The sequence below is a fragment of the Lycorma delicatula genome, chromosome 2 (assembly GCF_047948215.1).
Source record: "Lycorma delicatula isolate Av1 chromosome 2, ASM4794821v1, whole genome shotgun sequence".
NCBI classification, from domain to species: domain Eukaryota; kingdom Metazoa; phylum Arthropoda; class Insecta; order Hemiptera; family Fulgoridae; genus Lycorma; species Lycorma delicatula.
The window spans coordinates 157,824,635-157,843,436 of NC_134456.1; the positions used below are offsets into that span (position 1 = coordinate 157,824,635).

Genomic DNA, 18,802 nt, shown 5'->3' on the forward strand with positions numbered 1-18,802 from the left:
CCTTCATTTTATACCAACAAAGGTATAGATTCAGTGCATGGTCAGTGCTGTATTGCAGTTTGCAAACATGTTATATTCTTGTAGAAATTCCATAGTTGCTTCTTATTTAGAAATATCCACAGGTTCATTGTCATTACAAAAGACCATAATTCACAACAGTATGAACAATAAAAGAATGGTACAACTAAAAAAAATGAAGAAACAGTGATTCAGTAGCTATTATCAGTAGGATTGCTACTGAGTCTGATAACATTAGCCATAAAGAAATGAATTGTCATCCTGTAAATATTACAATTCTGCCTGTGAACTTCAGCCACAGAATTGTTTTTGCCATTAAAATAGGATTTGGATGGTAAACACACATTTGGTGGGATTACAGATTGTAGCATTCATCATAAATTAATAATATAAACTAACAACAAAATAACTATTGTTGCTAACAGCTGATTATTAATTGAAATAGCTGGGCTATGCAAAAGCCATCTGTTTACATCACATATATAGGTGGCAAATTCAAAACAGACCTTACTTTAAAAACATGCCTTATATTTGGTTAGGTAATAACTGCATTCATTACTTACAATTTTTTAGTTAATGGCTAAGTTTAAAAGTTTCATTTTTTTAAGGAAAAGATGCTATTAAAGTCTCGCATGTTAGAAAAAATCTCTTAAAATTACAGTTAATTTTAATTACAATACACAACATTCTGTGACACATACAGTACTTCTTATTGAATTAGTTTCAGTGGAGATCACAATGAAACGACCCAGGGAAGAGAATGAAGTAATTGTTAATGAAAATAAAAAGCCACGTCTTGATGAACCAGTTGCTGTGCTTGAAGAAGCACTGAGTGATATTAGTGATGATCCTGATGAAATTCTTAATAGAGATGATACGGTTAGTAAAGTTGTCTTTGTTTACGTTTTTCTTATTTTTTTAAGATCTAATTTATATATAACTAATTATTTTTCTTTTTTAATGATTAAGTTACTGCAGAAGTCCTGAAATAAGTCTTGAATATGAAAATATTATAAATGTAATTTATAAGAGTTGAGAAATGCCAAGCATGACTGCAATTCTGCAATCTTGCAGAAACCTTTCTGATGAAAGGGAGAGATATTATTATTCCTCTATTAATGATGTCGGCCCAGTTGGTAATAAATTATTTTATTTAAAATAAAATTTCTATTATTATAGGATCTGTTATTCATTTTTATCTTTTAATGGCTGATTCAAACAAACAAATTTTACTCTTAAAGATAGCGCAATTAAAAACTGATGTGCATAAAACCATGTTTCATCTGTAGTCTCAAAATTTCAATTTTAGATACTTTTCACTCATGGAATAAAGGGTGCTGAGTCAGGATTCATCAATCATTCTATGCATTGTGATATAAATTATTAACAAAATTTTTATTGTTATTTTTTAATTTGGTAACTTTCCCAGATTAATATTTGGATTTTTTTTAAAATTATTTTTTGTAATCTTCATGAAGAAATAAGTATATCATGTCTTTACTTGGGGGATTATTGATTGATTATTTATTTCTTTTCATATATTTAATAAATAACATGTGGTTTTTTTTTAAGTTTTATTAAAGATGAAATTTGATCTTGGTTTTTAGATTTGCTTATCTGTATTCTTAATCTTTACCTGGTTTTTCAATAAGTAAACATTGAAAAAAAAAATATTTATATATATATATATATATATAAATAAACTCAAATTATATTAAAATTTTAAGAAACAACAAACCAGTAAAAAAAAAAAGTATTAATAAAAGATTATCATTAGGTCACATCAAGAGTTGTAACTCAGGAGCTAGTCCAACCACAGGTGATCCCTTGACAATCAATCATGAAAGGCCTTTTAAGACTCCACCGGCTAAACCAAGCAACACCAGAGTTCAGAGAAGGCAGCATTTGGATATGGTGGGCTGCTGCGTAGAAGGTAACCTGCGATTGGAAGTATTGAAATGCCCGAACACTACACACATGAAAAATACAAAGTCCAAAATCAAACCAAAGCAAATCACCTACATTTTCACATACACAATGTAAACTTGCTCATGCAGACTGGTAAACTCAAAATAATTACGGGCCTAATGGACCAACACAAGATTTTCATCATGGGACTGCAGGAAATAAGAAACCCTGACCAGGACACCATAGAACCTCAAGGATGTAAGTTCTACAAAGGTATACCTGGAAAGAGTGATGTAAAATGTCCCACAGTTTGGAACAGGCTTTTTACAGCTTCAAAATAATAAACTGCATACAAGAATTTAAGTCACAATCTCCAAGGATCTCAACACTGACCCTAAAAACATCTAATAAAATCTGCACTGTAATAAATGCCCATGCACCCACTAATAACAAAAACAACTCTCCAAAAGACTGTAAAGAAACAGAAAGGTTCTGGGATCTTTTCGACTTGACTATAAATTACATCCCCGAAAAACCATTTTAACAATTAATTGGAGACTTCATTGCTCAACTAGGCAGAGAAAGAAGATGCTGTGAAATCTTCGGAAAATGTCCCACTCAAAAAAAAACAAACAAAAATAGACAGAGACTCGTTGATCTCTGCAGAAATCACTACAACCTAATGTTCAGATTCACATATTTCAGTAGGAAACCTCAAAACCTGGAAACACTCTCAACTACACTAAAGGTGAATGACAATCAGACCATGTTTTCATGGTCAAACGCCAATACAAGGAGATCTACAACATAAAAGTCCTCCAAGGAGTAGACACAGGTTCATGTCATTATGTAGTCAGAATTTAAAAAAATTTGTAAAATTTTATTCATACAAAATTTAGTAAAAGAAAGAAAAGAAACCATCAAAATAAACACTATAAAGACACACTGAAGTCAATAGAAGAAGAATTCAATAAAACAGTCGAGAGAATACTACAAAACCTTCAAAAATTGGTTCCAAAAATATGTACCCCCAACTGTACTTATAAAGAATGAAAACGGAAGGCCATAACAATAAAGACAGTGTGAAAATCGTAGTTAAATATTTTAACAAACCCCTAAATTGCAAAGAACTGACAGAACTCCTAAACTTCAACCCTAACACTCCAATAACAACAGTAGCAGAAAACATCAACCTTCCCATAATAAAAGAAGTCTATCAAGCACTGGATGAGAAGAAGAATTACAAATCAGCGGGAGAAGATCACAATTTTTCTAGAGATCTGGAACCTTGCAGGAAGATCAGCAAAAAATGCCCTGAACAATTTGTCAACATCTGGAACAAAGAAGAACTAACTGGACACTGGACGACAGCCCTCATCCATCTGCTACACAAAAGATCTGACATGGACACCGCATGACTTCCTTGTATACCTATTAAATTACATATACACATTTTTTGCTGCATTTCATTTAAACTTATTTCATTTGAAAGTGAGATATAAACATCCAATTCTCTAATAAAGTGGACAGTTACACAATTGCGAAAATATTATTTTTTATTAACATGAAATATTTATACAATTATTAATTCAACAATCTTACCTGAAATATTAGGATAGAGTATATCCCTTTATTACTCTTTATATAAATGTAAGTCTTATCTGCCTAATACTGTGAGTGTTTTCTTGGGCATCTTTCAATAATGAATTGGATTTATTGAAAGATAATTCCTAAAAATATCATGATAATACGCCAGCTCATATGTTATTGCTTACGGGATTTTTGGTAAGACGTAACCGTTTGGTAAAACGTAAGATGTAACAATATACAATATTACAGTTGTAATTCACTAAATATGGCCAATTATGCTTATTTCTTACTGGAATAAGAAAAAAGTCATGAAGTTGAAGGTTTGCAATTATTGAAAATGTTAAACAAAACTCACAAACGAGTCTTTCTTATTGGAAAGAATATCCCAGAAATATTAGACTGTTAAAACATCAACATAAGTGTGTTTTATCTGGGGTTTCTGTGTGGCATCATCCCCATTAGTCAAATACTTAGGGATGCGGCTGGAGAGGTCAGGTCGTTACACCAAATACCTTAGTGAATTTACGGCTAAGGCAGAAAGAAAGGACGGTCACTTCCCGGAGCAGACTGATGGGAACTAGGGAAGGGCCATGAATGGCGAAAAGAAAGCTCCTGATGATAGCTGAGACATCAGTGGTATTATATGCCATCCTGGTCTGATGTGAGGCCTTGGACATTAAACACAATGAAGGTTGACTAGCCTCCCTACAGAGGCGCACTGCCAGTAATTCAAAGTTGAGTTTCTGGAGCGTTTCAACAGTGTGGGCAGTATGTGGACGGGCATTGTCGTGCAACAACACAACACCTTTTGACAGCAGTCCTCGGTGTTTGCTTCGAATTGCAGGCTTCAGCTTGGCAGTAAGCATCTCACTGTAACGTGCATTGTTTATTGTCATGCCCCTTTCCTCAAAATATTCCAGTACTGGGCCTTGTGAACCCCAAAAACCGTAAGCATCAGTTTTCTGTGGACAGTTGGGTCTTGAACCTTTTTTTGCAGGGCGAATTTGGATGTTTCCATTCCATATTCTGCCGTTTACTCTCCAGCTCGTAGTGATGGATTCATGTTTCATCACCAGTGATGATTCTATTTAAGAAGATGTCCCGTTCATTACCATAGCAATCCAAATGTTTTTGGCAGATGTCCAAGCGCGGTTGTTTATGCAACTGTGCGAGTTGTTTTGGAACCCATCTTGCACAGACTTTATGAAACCCAAGTATGTTGTGAATGATTTCGTATGCAGAACCGTGACTAATTTGCAGATGATGTGTCACTTCATCAATAGTTACTCATCTGTCTAAGAAAACCATGTCACGTGCACGCTCAATGTTTTCCTCATTTGTGGTGGTAAATGGTCGTCCGGCTCCTTCGTCGTGCGTAACACTTGTGTGACAATTTTTGAATTTTTCAATCCATTCGTAGACACTCCATTGCGGCAACACACTGTTCCCATACTGTACCAAAAGTCTTTGATGAATTCCGACCCCTGATACATCTTCTGACCACAAAAAACAGATCACTGAACGTTTTTCTTCTTTGGTTCAAACAGAAAGCGGAGCAGCCATGTTTAACGACAGGGCAGCGATAATGGAACTAACCTAGCAGCATCAAACCTGCACAGACGTAACAACAATTAAACCACGCATGCATCATCTACACAACACGGCAGTACTACCAACATAAATAAAAATATTACTAAATTGCGGATAATAATTGACTTACCCTCGTAATTTTCATCATCCTTGCTCTTAGATTCTCCCATAAATTTTTATTCCGTTCCGGTACAACATGGAACACTCTTCTGAACAAACAATAGTTTTTGGAGGTGCCATAGTCTATACTACAAAAAACTGATTATTAAACAGACCTGTTAGTTTGAGAAAAGTATCTCTTCTGGATTCTTCTTTTCATTATTACTTTTTCATTCTTTCTTCTTAATTGAAAGAAATCTGTTACCCTGGGCCATTATACTTGGTTCTGTTACAATATATATTCAATTTATTTATAACATATTTTACATTTTTTTAATTAATTGAATTTATTATTTCTTTGAATTATTAAGTTTGCATCAGTTTTTTTTTTTTTTGTATAACAGTCAGTAAAGGTCATTAACATTGCACTTAATAATTTTATTATTGATTTGAATATTGTAAACTAGTATTCATAAAGTAAGTTATTCAGTTAATATTGTAATATAGTATTGCAAGTTGTTAATATTTATAGCACATTTATCATAATTTAATACTGGAATTTATAATCTATTATTTATTTTCAGTTAAATACATTTTGCAATGTACAGAATTTTATAACACTTCAAAATTATTACTTTAATCTACAATACTTAAATGATTTATTTATTTGGTAACATAGATTATTAATTGCTGAGTAAATATTTTTATGATGGGTTATAACCATCACGCTCATAGATTGGTGATACATTCTCTACACACACTTTTAACAATAATTTACTCAAAAAAAAGATAACTTTTTCAAATCTGTGTGCATTTTCCTTATGTATAAGTTATATCCACTATGTAAGGTGAATTGTCTAATTATTTTTTTATAAATGGATTGTTTTTTCATTACATAAGAAGAGATGTTTCAATATTTTGTAGGAAGTGTTACCTTTGGAAGCAGAGACTGTTGAAGAAGAAGAACCAAAATCTGCTCCTTTGATACCTATTTCTACACCAAGAACACAACCTCCTTCTACTACAGTGATACAGCCTTTACCTGTGCCTGATACACTGGATCAGAGGTACATTATACAATCAATAATCACTCCTTAGAGTTAGTTTTTTTAATGGATAATTTATTCTTGGCCACAAGATAAGTTATCTACTCTCTTCAACATTCCAAAACACAATCTTTTTTTTATCTTCATGCTAATTAATGTTCAGATATAAGGCAAGCCTGAGTAAAATTAATGGGGAGATTTAGTCAGAATGAGATGTTAAATTTTTACAGAAAAAGACACTGCTTACACTCTGGATTTTAGTCCGTTTTAATCTTTTTTTATTGTGTTAATATTTCATTTGTAGGATACTAGTTTATGGCTATTTTTCTTTTAAGATAACATCTGCCATTTCATAGGAGTTTTTTTTTTAGCAGACTGACTGATGAACGTGTAGCAGAAGAAGAAGGAGTGGATAATTTAGATTTTGAAGAAATATCTGATGAAGAACTTGAAGAAGAAGCACGAGCAAATAAAGGTATAGTGTTTTAAAATAAATTACTTAATTATTATAAAAGATATGTTTAAAAAAACCAAACTTTTGTAACAGCACACACAATCAGTGTATGGATTGTGTTTGACAAATGATAATGACCAGCAGCAAGCTTCATAAATGCAACACTGTTTGCCGCTTCATATTACCATTTTAGTCATTGATCTACTATAGCTGGAGTAGACATATTTAATGTTGTTGATTTCAAACAGAGTGAAAATTAGAGATCTTGAAGAATGGTTTTTAGTGTAAATATGAAGAGAGGTTCTCTCAATCTGGAAAAATGCATTATTATAATTTAATTCATTTGTTGGTAAGCAGGTATTTGTATATTAACTATAGTAATACATTATTAACCAAGCATATTTTATGATATGTTCCTGGTACTTCCATTTAAGGTCCTATCAATTTATATAGTTTGTAGCTTTTTAATTTTATTGCAGTCACAAACCTGACCAGGAGGAGAGTATTCTTCATAAAATTTTAATTATAAATCAGCAGTTCAGATATATTCATTGCAAAAAGATATGAAATGTTCATATTACAGATTATACTACAACTTATAGAAATGTACAAGGTCTGTAAATAAAGCAGTGAGACTATTTTTTTTGGCAGCCGAAGTGGCAACATTGTAAAGTTAATAGTAAACATATGGTTATATGAACAGCTGATTTATATTAGGTATTAATATTTTTAGTCTGCATGTGAGACATGTAGCCAAGTGAGATGTAAATAAACTTTCAGCGAAACAAGTTTTTGTTGTGCATTACAAAAATGAGTGATACTAATTATGAGCAATGTTGTGCCATCAAGTTTTGTGTTAAACTCGGTAAGAATGCTACTGAAACTTTTTCAAAAATTGAAAAGGGCATATGGAGATGATACTCTGTCATGAGACCAAGTTTTTAGATAGTTTAAAACATTTTCAAATGGCCGAGAATCAGTTGCGGATGATCCATGCTCTGGAAGACCGTTGACATCAAAAAGTGACGACAATGTTGAGCGAATTGGAGACTTGATATTGGTATGATCGGCGATTAACTGTCAGAATGATTGCAGAACAATTGATTTTGAACCATACCACAGTCCATCAAATTTTGATAAATGAATTGGGCATGAAAAAAGTTTGTGCAAAATTGGTCCCAAAAAACCTCACTGTTGAACAGAAAAACAACAGGACAGAAGTTTGCTGTGATTTTCTAGGGCGGATTGAAACTGATCCAGATTTTCTAAAAAATGTTATTACTGGTGATGAATCTTGGATATTTGAGTACGACCCAGAAACAAAATGCCAGAACAAGGAGTGGGACACTTCAAACTCACTGTGTCCCAAAAAAGCAAAAATGAGCCAATCAAAAATCAAAACCATGCTAATTTGTTTCTTTGGTATTAATGTAATTGTCCATAAGGAGTTTTTGCGTACAGGAGTGATTGTAAATCAATATGTTTACTTAGAAATTCTTGAAATACTGCGGAAAAGAGTTGCCCATATGAGACCAGCCACCAAAGACAACTGGATGAGCTTCATGACAATGCACCTTGTCACACTGCACTCTCAATTAATGAGTTTTTAGCAAAAAAAAATCCCTATAGTTCTTCAACCACCTTATTCACCTGACTTAGTCCCTGCGACTTTTTCCTAATCCCTTCTTTAAAAAAACACCTCAAGGATACCATTTTAGAACAGTAGAAAACATAAAAGAGAAATTTAACTGACCATCTGAAGGATATTCTGGTTTCTGAGTTTCAACACTGCTATGAAGAGTGGGAAAACCATTTGAAGTGTTTTGTAGCTTCTCAAGGGAACTATTTCAAAGGTGACAAGAGTCCATGTATAATTGGACTGTAAATAAAAAGTTTTTCTGAAGCAGTCTCAATACTTGACTTACAAACCTGGTATATATCATAGAAAATGTATTTAGTTTTATCTAATCTTTTAAGAAGTTTTTAACATCTCTCTGTTTACCATAAACAGTATACATTTTAAAAACTAGATTTTTCTTTTTTACGAAGAAAATGGAGATAGTTATGTGTAAATTTTAATTTCTAGGTCTTGGGGATGCTCTTGGTGTTGACTGGGCTAGTTTAGTAGCAGAAACTCGACCAAAACGGATGCAAGGAAATTGCAATGGAGAACCTGGAGCTGCTCGTAGACGTTGGGAACCAACTCGTATCCTTCAGCGTATTGGCATTTCATTAAAATATGCTGGAACAAAGATGTATAATCAAATTCAGGAGAAAGCCAGTTTGTATTCTATGATTTGAATTTTATTAGTTTTATATGCACAAAGTTCACACTTTTACAACTTCATGCTTTAGAAGATTTTATATTCAATTTGTTACATCTTTTTTTCATATAATATTTATAATGTCATTTCAAGCTATATTATACTCTCCATTAAAATGTTTAATTGTTTTTGAATGCTTTTAACTGTTAGTGAATCTTTAATTCATTTATATGCATCTTTTCAAGAGATGATGAATTTAATTAATTAATCATACATTTAGCATAATTTTTATATTCATCCAGCTTAGATCCAAAAATTTTAAATTCAGATGTTTTCTGAAGTTAAGTATTTTCCCCAATATTATAAAAATAATTAAAGTCAAACCATTATCTTGAAAAGAGCAGTTTAGATGTTTGGAAAAATTTTAAACCAATTAGTTTACTAACAGGGTTTTCAAAGTTTTTTAATCAATTAATGTAAATAGATCAATAAAGTTGCTGAAACAGAATGATATTTTGACATCAGAACTCTAATGTGAAAATATCGTTCTGTGGTATTATAATAGAATATCATTTTTTTAATACTAGATTTAATGTAACAATTATAAAAAATAATTGTCATAAGTTACAAGTATTTTTTTGAAGAATATCAACAAACGTCATTAATTGAGAAATAATTAGAAACAGATAATTGCTCTCATTTTAATGAATATTATATTTATTAAATAAAATTTAATTTACCTCAAAATAATTAGGATTGTAATCTTTTAAGAAACCACTTTTTTAACCACTAGTAATTTTATTGTTAGTCTCCCTGCACAAGTACATATTTTATCAATATATGTTTAAGGTAAATGTATTGTAACATAGTATAATTCATTGTTTGTGCTGTCTGTATTTGTAAAATTTATAGTTAAAATTTGTAAACAAAAGATTTACCTAAGAAGTAAACAGATTTGATTTTTGAGACATTTTATGATTCAATTTTGTTCAGTTTCTTGTAAACATTTATATTTTAATGAAAATATATAAATTTTTACAAGAAACAACCAAATTGAATCATAAAATGTCTTAAAAAACTTACTTCAGAATGTTTTCAGTCATTTTTTGACCGTCCTTGAAGATAACTGAAAAGTAAGTTTTTGTAGACTTTTTACTATACAATTTTGTTTTGTTTTACTGATGCAAAAGTATATATTCTTAAATTAATGTTACCACCAACTGTTATGGACAAAAACAAAGCAAAAATTAAATGTGATGGAATAAATTTAAAAAATGATTTGTCTTTCTGTAACTTCTGAAAAAAGGCTTTTCTTAAAGCAATCATTGAGATAAACTGAAAGCACCTTACTTGGAGAGTGCACAAGTGTTTATAGAAATGATTCAGTAGAGATTGGAAACCTTTTAATTGTGAATTTAATACTAAACCATATTAATAAAATTATACTATTTTATGCTCTTTAAGAAGTCTGTCACAAATCATTTGATTTCTAAAATAGAAGTTAGTTTTGGTACTTTATTTTTTTGAAGATGCAATGAGAAAAACTGTGCTACAACCCACTTCTGGAAGCAGTTTAAAGCACCAGAATCTTTATCTGCTATACCATCAACTATTTTTTAATGACTGCTTTCAAGGTTAAAAAAACAATTAACAATGAAAGTGTTAGATATTATTGAGTTTATATAAAATTTAAAAAAATTTTGTCAAGTAATTTACCTAGTTCTTAGAATTCTGACTGTACCAGCCTCTCCTCCTATCATTGATTTTTTTTTAGATTTTTTTTCTCTTTACTTAGATTTTTTTTTTATCTATTAATTTTAACTGGCAAATAATCAAGAATCTTTGTTTATAGTTGAAAATGAAAATATAAAAAATGGTGAAGGAGAGGAAGAAGGAGAGGTTCAAGAAATTAAACCTGGTTTGCAACTACAACATCCTGTGGCAGGTGTACATGTTACTCTTCGTTTAAAACATGCTCAACGTCGAACATTATTTTCTGGTACTGACACATTTAAAAGAGCATTATCTGCACGCAGAGATATAGCCATTAGGTAAGTGTATTATAATTTAACTTTGCTCTTCATTTAACACATTAGTTACCAGCTGAATTTTTCATAACATTTCTAGTCAACGTTAGACAACCAGCAACCTAATACTGTCATTAATTTTCTATTTATACTGTGAAAAATTTACTTGCTGCTTAATCCTTAGGAAATAATTATTACTTAGATTTTGCAGCTTATGTTTTATATTGCTTTTATTATTAACTGTTGAACCTATTGACCTGTATTGTAAATATTTTTGAAAAGTTGTATCTTTTATACCTGATGTTACATCCATATAAAGACAATTGTTAGAGTTTTTAGATATACAAGGTTTTATCAAAAAATACCTAGAATTTTAGTTTTTCTCAAAGACGTTTTTCATCAATTTTGATTTTGTCACCTTCAAAGTACTCCCCTTCAGATAACTGTTTTTCCATTCTTTGAAGCACCTCTGGAATGCAGTTTTTGGTATGGCATTTAGCTGTGTCAGCGATTCTGTCTTTATCTCTTTAATGTTGTCAAAACATGGTTCTTTTCAGCTTGAGGTAAAGGAAAACTCACAAGGGAACATATCCACTGAATACGGAGGCTGATGCATCATAACGGTGTTGTTTTTGGCCAAACATTTCTGAACAAGTAGTGAAGTGTGAGCAGGTGCAATTGCCATGAATTGTTTTGTCATAAATCGTTTCTTCAGATTGATTTAAGCTAATGGCATAGAACTTCCAGATAGTACTCCTTATTGACCATATGACCTGGTGGCAAGAACTCATGATACAGTAAGCTGTTGAAATCTGAGAACACAATGATCAGATTCGTCTCATTCAATCGAACTTAATGAGCTTATTTCAGTCTTGGCTCTTCAGGAAGCTTCCATTGTGATGATTGGGCCGTAGTTTTGACACATGTTTCATGCTCAAAACATCTGAAAAAATTGTTTTGCATGAGCCGAATGATATGCCAACATATCAGCACTCTCTGTAATAGAGTTTTACCAATTGTTTATAATCAGTTTCTTCACTTTTTCAACGGTTTCATTGGTTATTGATGTGCTGCGATGCCCAGGGTACTTGTCACCTTCAACATCTTCACAGCCCTCTTGGAAACATTTGTACCACTTGTAAACGCTTTTTTATTGATAGAAGAATCGCCAAAAGCAACATTCAACATTTCCAATGCGATGCTCCACTTTATTCCATTCTTAAAGCAAAATTTAATGCAAATTTTTTGTTCCATTTTTCCACAAGTTAAAAATCATTGATAACACCAAAACAATTGTAACCTTTTTAATAGCCAACAATAAATTAAGCATCCATATGGCTACCAATGAAAATATATGTTAGGGTCAAGAGTACCAACACAACAAAAGAAAATTGTAACAATTGGACTTGTAAAACCTGGAAATTTAAAAATTCCACATATTTTTAATATCTCAAAGAAACTGGAACTACTGAAAATTGTGTGGTAGCCGTGGACAGTTAAAACCCTGTTTATGTCACCTAATTATTATGGATCATTGATGTGATGTGCATTATATTTTTGTTATCAGAATTTCAAAAACATTGACAGTGCAGAGGTAACACTGTGACTTAATTTAGGATGTCACAGTCATGTTCTGTCAGCACATGCAATTAACATATGCATACAGAATTTTGAGAAAACAAGATCGATTCATTAAAACAAAGTTACAGGCACTTTGTGAATCAATCATACACCAGACAATATAAAGATGATGTAGTGACTTGTCATAAGAAGTTTACATTGTTCAATTCATCATCAAACATCCAAAGATTATTTTTATAGGATTTATATTATTATATAAGTTGTTGACCATTATGAACTCTAATCCAATGATCATCTAACATAATAATTATGTGAACAAATGCTTTTAAAGTTAAACAAGGACATTGAGTTATTTAATTACCCTTGTTTACATCTGAATGGATTTATCAGTAAAAAAAAACTTTTCTATTGGTCACAGCTACATCAGCATTCATTATACAGCAACAAGATTGCTATACGAGGTGCTACCCAAAAGTTTGGGAAATTTGAATTTCGCACCCGAACCATTGCTGGTACGACCTGCTGCCGCTAGATGTGGCTAACAGTACTCTTTGTGAATCAGTGTTCCAACAACTGTGACGGTGAGAGGTTGCATTGTTGACTTTCATGCGGTTGTGTAATGTTGTGTTTTACTGCTTCGGCGAAGTTCTAAATAGCAGATTTTAAAGAGCAAAGAACCTGCATCAAATTTTGCTTCATGCTTAAAAAAACTGGTGCAGAAATCCATCGCATGCTTTTGGAAGCATTTGGTGACAATGCTATGAGTAAAAGTAAAACATTTTTGTGGTACAAATGATTCAAAGATGGACGAACGACAGTCGATTACGATGAGCATTCAGGAAGAACATCAACAAGTGCAACATCGGGAAAGTGCGAGAGGCTATTGTTGCAGATCGTAGACAAACAATCCATGATGTTTGTGCAATCGTACAAATGTCATATGGGTCCGTGCAACGCATCTTGTCGGACAATTTGAACATGAGATACATTGCTGAAAAATTTGTACCGAGACTGTTGAACAGCGACCAGAAACAAAATCGCGTAGCTGCCTGAAGTGAATTGAAAAATTCAGCAAGAGATGACCTTAACTTTATCTCCAACATCATAACCGGTGATGAGACATGAGTGTACGGGTATGACCCTGAAACTAAGCAGCAGACGTCGCAGTGGAAGTTGCCAAGTTCACCACGGCCAAAAAAACCACGCCAAGTTCGCAGCAACATGAAGTCCATGATGATTGTTTTTTTCGACATCAAAGGCATTATCCATAAGGAATTTGTTCCTCTTGGTTAAACTGTCAATGGGGTGTTCTATTGTGAATTTTTGAAGCGATTATGTGAAAGCATTAGGCGCAAATGTTCAGATCGGTGGGGTAACAACAGCTGGGTTCTGCACCATAACAACACCCCCACTAACACATTGCTAGCCAGAATTTCTTGGCTTCGAAAAAGACGGTAGTGATTCCCCACTCACCCTATACCCCTGACCTTGCCCCATGCGACTTTTTTCTCTTTCCGAAAATAAAATTTCAATTGAAAGGCCGTTGTTTTAACACAATTGAAGAGATTCAGGAAGAAACGTAGAACATGCTTCGAACACTTACACCTGCAGACTTCCAGGGATGCATGGAATCATGGGAAAAACACTGGGATCACTGTATCAATGCCCAAGGGAATTACTTTGAAGGAGTCAGTGGAAATTATAAGTTATGGTAAGCTATTTTATTTTTATGGTAAAATTCCCTGAACGTTTGGGTAGCACCTCGTATGACATGTACACCCATATATTTTTGACAATGAGGATGTCTTTTTGACTACTGTTATATTAGCTGATATGTCACCATGCTGGAAACTTTTGTAATGCAAATATTACAGATATTTCCATAAATGAAAAGTAATGGCTGATTTTAACATTCAAACATGATTATTAATGTTATGGCAACTGTACACCATTCAATCTTATGGACGCCTTAAAAGCAAGATTTACTGCAGTTGACCACATTATCTACAGATAGCTACACAAAATCAGTATCAATACATGAAATATGTCATATCATTCTAAGTGTCACTAAGGAATTGTAAGAATTTTGACACAAAGATGAAGCTCACCTATAACATGTTTTTTTCAGAAATAAATTCGAGGTACATATTAGAGGTAATAAATTCGAGGTACGAGCTACATATTAGATACCATACAGTTTCATAAATAAATCTATCTTCGTAAAATTATTTTGATGCTAGTTGCTGTGCACCATGCTTTTCTTTGCCTCGCTATAGGTGCCTTTAGATCAAGCCCTGTCGCTAGCATACTTGTTGATTGCAGTGAGCCATCACTCTGAGATAGACGGGACCAGCTGCTAGCATCTTACTCTGCCCATCTTAAAGGACAACCAAATCATTCTGTTTTTAAAGCAGTCCTAGCAAACCCTCATTTACAATAGTAAGAAGACCATCCACATAATACAGCACCAATGGATGTTTGTACCCAGTGCTTACTCTACCTTTTAAATTTTGACACACCTACTTTCCTGACATATCTCTGTTTATATCCTATGTGGAGGCTCAACCCCATAAATTTTAGTTATCATCTCATCATAGATAATAATAAATCAACAATTCCTATCGTCTTTCACCAAATGTTTTACCAACTTCTATCCAAAACAAACCCAGATGCAGCAATATACAAAGATTGGTCAAAAAGAATGATACCATTGGATGTGCTTTTTTTGCAAATAATAGAACCTTTATTAAGAAATATTAATATCTGGCTGAGATGCAGCGAGTTAAACACAAAAAAACCATGAAAAAATATTTTTCAATGTTCTCCAATTCCAGATCAAAATAAAACTTCATATTCAGATTCAGCACACTCAAAAACATAAATAAGGAAATTAGCGATAGAACGATGCTGATCAGTTTCTCATATTTATAAGCAACCTTTTAGGAGTGTCGTGCTCATCTATTATGATTTCAAGTCATTTATGTAGAAAATAAACGGTAGTTGGCATGAAATGAATCAATGGATCATATTTAACTACTTTGAACTAGAAATTGATTTTTTTTTACCATCCTATAGATTTCAAATTTATTTATATATACTTCTATCTGTAATGTAAGTTTGTAGAAATCATTTGCTCTATTACATAATGGTCACTAATAATACTCTTAAGATGTTTTACTAATATTATTGGCATTGTTGATTTTATACTGTAATGAACCATTTCTTAATTCAGTTATCTCTGTTTTAAAAAACTATCAACATGTTAAATTGTTCTTTAGTGGAGTGGTGTCAATTTTTTTGTTTGTAAATAGACAATTTGAAGTTTATGTGAAATTTTTGCATTTCCTTTATATCATCCCTTAATTTAATAACATTGAAGAGAGGAATGAGTTTGTAGGAGAATAAGTATCTTGCTTTATCTCTTTCACTGGATATGTAGTATGAACTACTTCTTTAATTATAAAGAACATTTTTGGTAATATCATTAGCATAGTAAACTTATCCTATTGAACAATTAGTCTCGTCTTTAAACATTATGATATTTTTAATATCACCTATTTTGAATGTCTCTGATATTTAATTTCATACATCTTCTATTTTCTTACCTGTTCTTTAACTAAATCTACTTTTTTCTCTATAAAGTGATTAGATGTATGATATTCTACAATTTTTTTTACACTGTTAAAACTAGAATCATCACTAAACAAAGCATGATCTACTGAAATGGATGACATTATTATAATTATGTCAGTATTATAATCAGTAATAACTTAACTATCTATAATATTTTTTAGCCTTTGTAGTTGGTTTCCTGAATGTGGCTATCATTTTTATAATCTCCTCCATCTATTAAGAGGACAAGAAAATATTATCTACACTTTCTCCATAACAGCTTCAAGGTTGTCATACTGCTTTCTGCGCATGTGTGCTTAGAGGTGGTACAACTGCGGTTACGTGTGCAAAATTTGGTCCTAATCACATCATTTGCCCTCCAGGTATTATAATATAAATATGTCCAGTCCACTAGTAGTTCGCACCAAGGAGGAACCACAAGCAGTGATCCAATTTCTCTGGTCATAGGATGCGAAAGGGGCTGAAATTCATTGTAGACTTTTTATCACACTATGGGGACAGTGCCTTATCATGTAAAAGTGTTTTTTGTGGATCAAGAAGTTTAAAGTGGCCAGACAAGTGTGACGCATGAAGAGGAAGCAGGATGCCTGTCAACCTCCACCACAGATGACAAGATTCAACAAGCATGAGAGATGGTTCAGGCGAAAAGGTGAGTTACTATTGATGAGGTAGTGCCTTCTTTGAACATCAGTCATGGTTTTGTCCATCAAATCATCCATAACGAGCTCTGCTTCTCTTAAGTCTATTGTCAAAGAAAGTATTGTTGCATGCAACACCTATCTGCTCATAGCTCGCTACACCATTCAAACCATCAATAAGTTTAATTTTGAAGTACTGGAATGCCCTCTGAGGTCATCAGTTTTCCACAGACTTAGACATGCAGGAAGTGGTGCAAAAGTGGGTTTGCAACCCACTGAAAACCTTCTTGGAAGGAATGTGCAAGCTTTTGGACTGCTGGACCAAGTTCATTGACAAAGGAAGTGACTATGTAGAAAAATGATGTACATGTTGAACCCCTTCCTTTGTGTTGATTAATTTATAGAATGAAAAGTGTAGATTTTTTTACTTATCCCGTACTTAGTTGACATTTAAAAAATTAATGAGTATGAAATTTTAATTGGAATTAGTAAGTGCTTTGTGGGACAATTGTATACATTTACACATAAAAAAAAACAACTTCTCAGGCAGCAGAACACATGTGGCAAACAAGGAGCCTGAAAATATTTAAATTGTTTCAAATTCTTAATAATTTACTGTTAATTGTAAGGATTTATTTCTTTATTTACCCATGACCAACTTAGAGGTTTTCTCCACTTCTATAACCTTCATCTCAACCTTTAAAAAAAAAAATTTTTAATATGGTTTACCATTTCACCATTTAGTGTCTTTCTTTTAAACTAAGTATACCTCTAAAAAAAGCAATATGTTTATTTTATTTTTATTTTTTTTTTTTAGGAGACAGTTATGTAATTTACCTGTGAGAAGTCTGGAAATCCAGCAGGCTGCTGGAATGTGCCAATGGGTTGTGTAAATAACCCATTTAATTTCATTGTTTTTATTTTTATATGAAGTGTAGTTTCATAAAGTACAGTAATGTGTTTTTTTTCTTAACTATTGTAATTAATTATAATTATTATAATATTATTGTAATTTAATTCATAATTATATGTATTTAATATAATTAGTTTAGTAAATTTAATTGTTTAGTTTTTCAGTTTTTCTTTTTGATTTTATTCATATTCTTATGTTTTTCTCATTCTCATTTTTGTGAGTCGAGTCAGAATTTTATGTTTTAATTTTGACTTGAGTGTTTTAATTCTAGTTTTCAGAAGAATATGTGTCCAACAATTAAAAATAATGGGAGCATTTAAAAAATGGATGGAGGAATCTTACACCACTTAAAATTAAAGTTATTACTCTCTTTAAATAATTCAAATTTTATATGTAGTCTTATTTGTTGTAATCATTCTACATTTCATTGATTTGAAAGAGTATGACATGGAGTTAAAATTTAATTTGTTCAAGAATATTATACAGGATATAAATTAAAGTAGCACTTTATCTGATAATCAGACTTTCATCAACTAAAACAACAAAAAAACACTTTAACAATAACACTTATACACTTCAATACTTATACAATAACTTTTTTTTTTATTTTGTTTGAGATCTACCTCACCAGATCTCTTAATAATCTATTTTTCAGTCAGCTGAATTCAAAATTCTGGTTCAGGTTGATGTAGACAAACATCGTCTAATGTCATTAATATTCATAGCTCACCAGGCTTTGCTAGTGATTAACTTGTCGCAAATCCTTTGTTTAACAGCAGATTTTTGAAGCCGAAAGTTCTGAGGTTCAAATCCTAGTAAAAGTTGGTTGCTTTTATGTGGATTTGAATACTAGACAATGGAGATACTGGTGTATTTTGGTGGTTGGGGTTCAATTAACTACACATCTCAGAAATGGTTGGCCTGAGTCTGTACAAGACTACACTTCATTTGCATATCATCCTCATCTCATTAGGCTATAAAGGGGTTGCTTATTGTTCACTAGTTGAACAGATTGCTATGTACAGATTAGGAAAATAAAAT

General features: G+C 32.2%; 1 protein-coding gene across 3 annotated transcripts in view; it reads left to right on the forward strand.

Annotated features, from left to right (window-relative positions):
- Positions 1 to 17,924, forward strand: part of LOC142319344 (uncharacterized) — a 91,082-nt gene extending 73,158 nt beyond the window's left edge. For 2 of the 3 annotated variants that reach the window (XM_075356542.1, XM_075356544.1), the window contains 6 exons: positions 740 to 897; positions 6,130 to 6,272; positions 6,623 to 6,726; positions 8,792 to 8,986; positions 10,822 to 11,020; positions 17,666 to 17,924. In XM_075356542.1, the coding sequence (XP_075212657.1) occupies positions 740 to 897; positions 6,130 to 6,272; positions 6,623 to 6,726; positions 8,792 to 8,986; positions 10,822 to 11,020; positions 17,666 to 17,741 (875 nt within the window). In that variant the 3' untranslated portion in view covers positions 17,742 to 17,924. The remainder of the gene's footprint in view (positions 1 to 739; positions 898 to 6,129; positions 6,273 to 6,622; positions 6,727 to 8,791; positions 8,987 to 10,821; positions 11,021 to 17,665) is intronic. The other variant, XM_075356543.1, reaches the window with a different exon arrangement.
- The last annotated feature ends 878 nt before the right edge of the window (positions 17,925 to 18,802 follow it).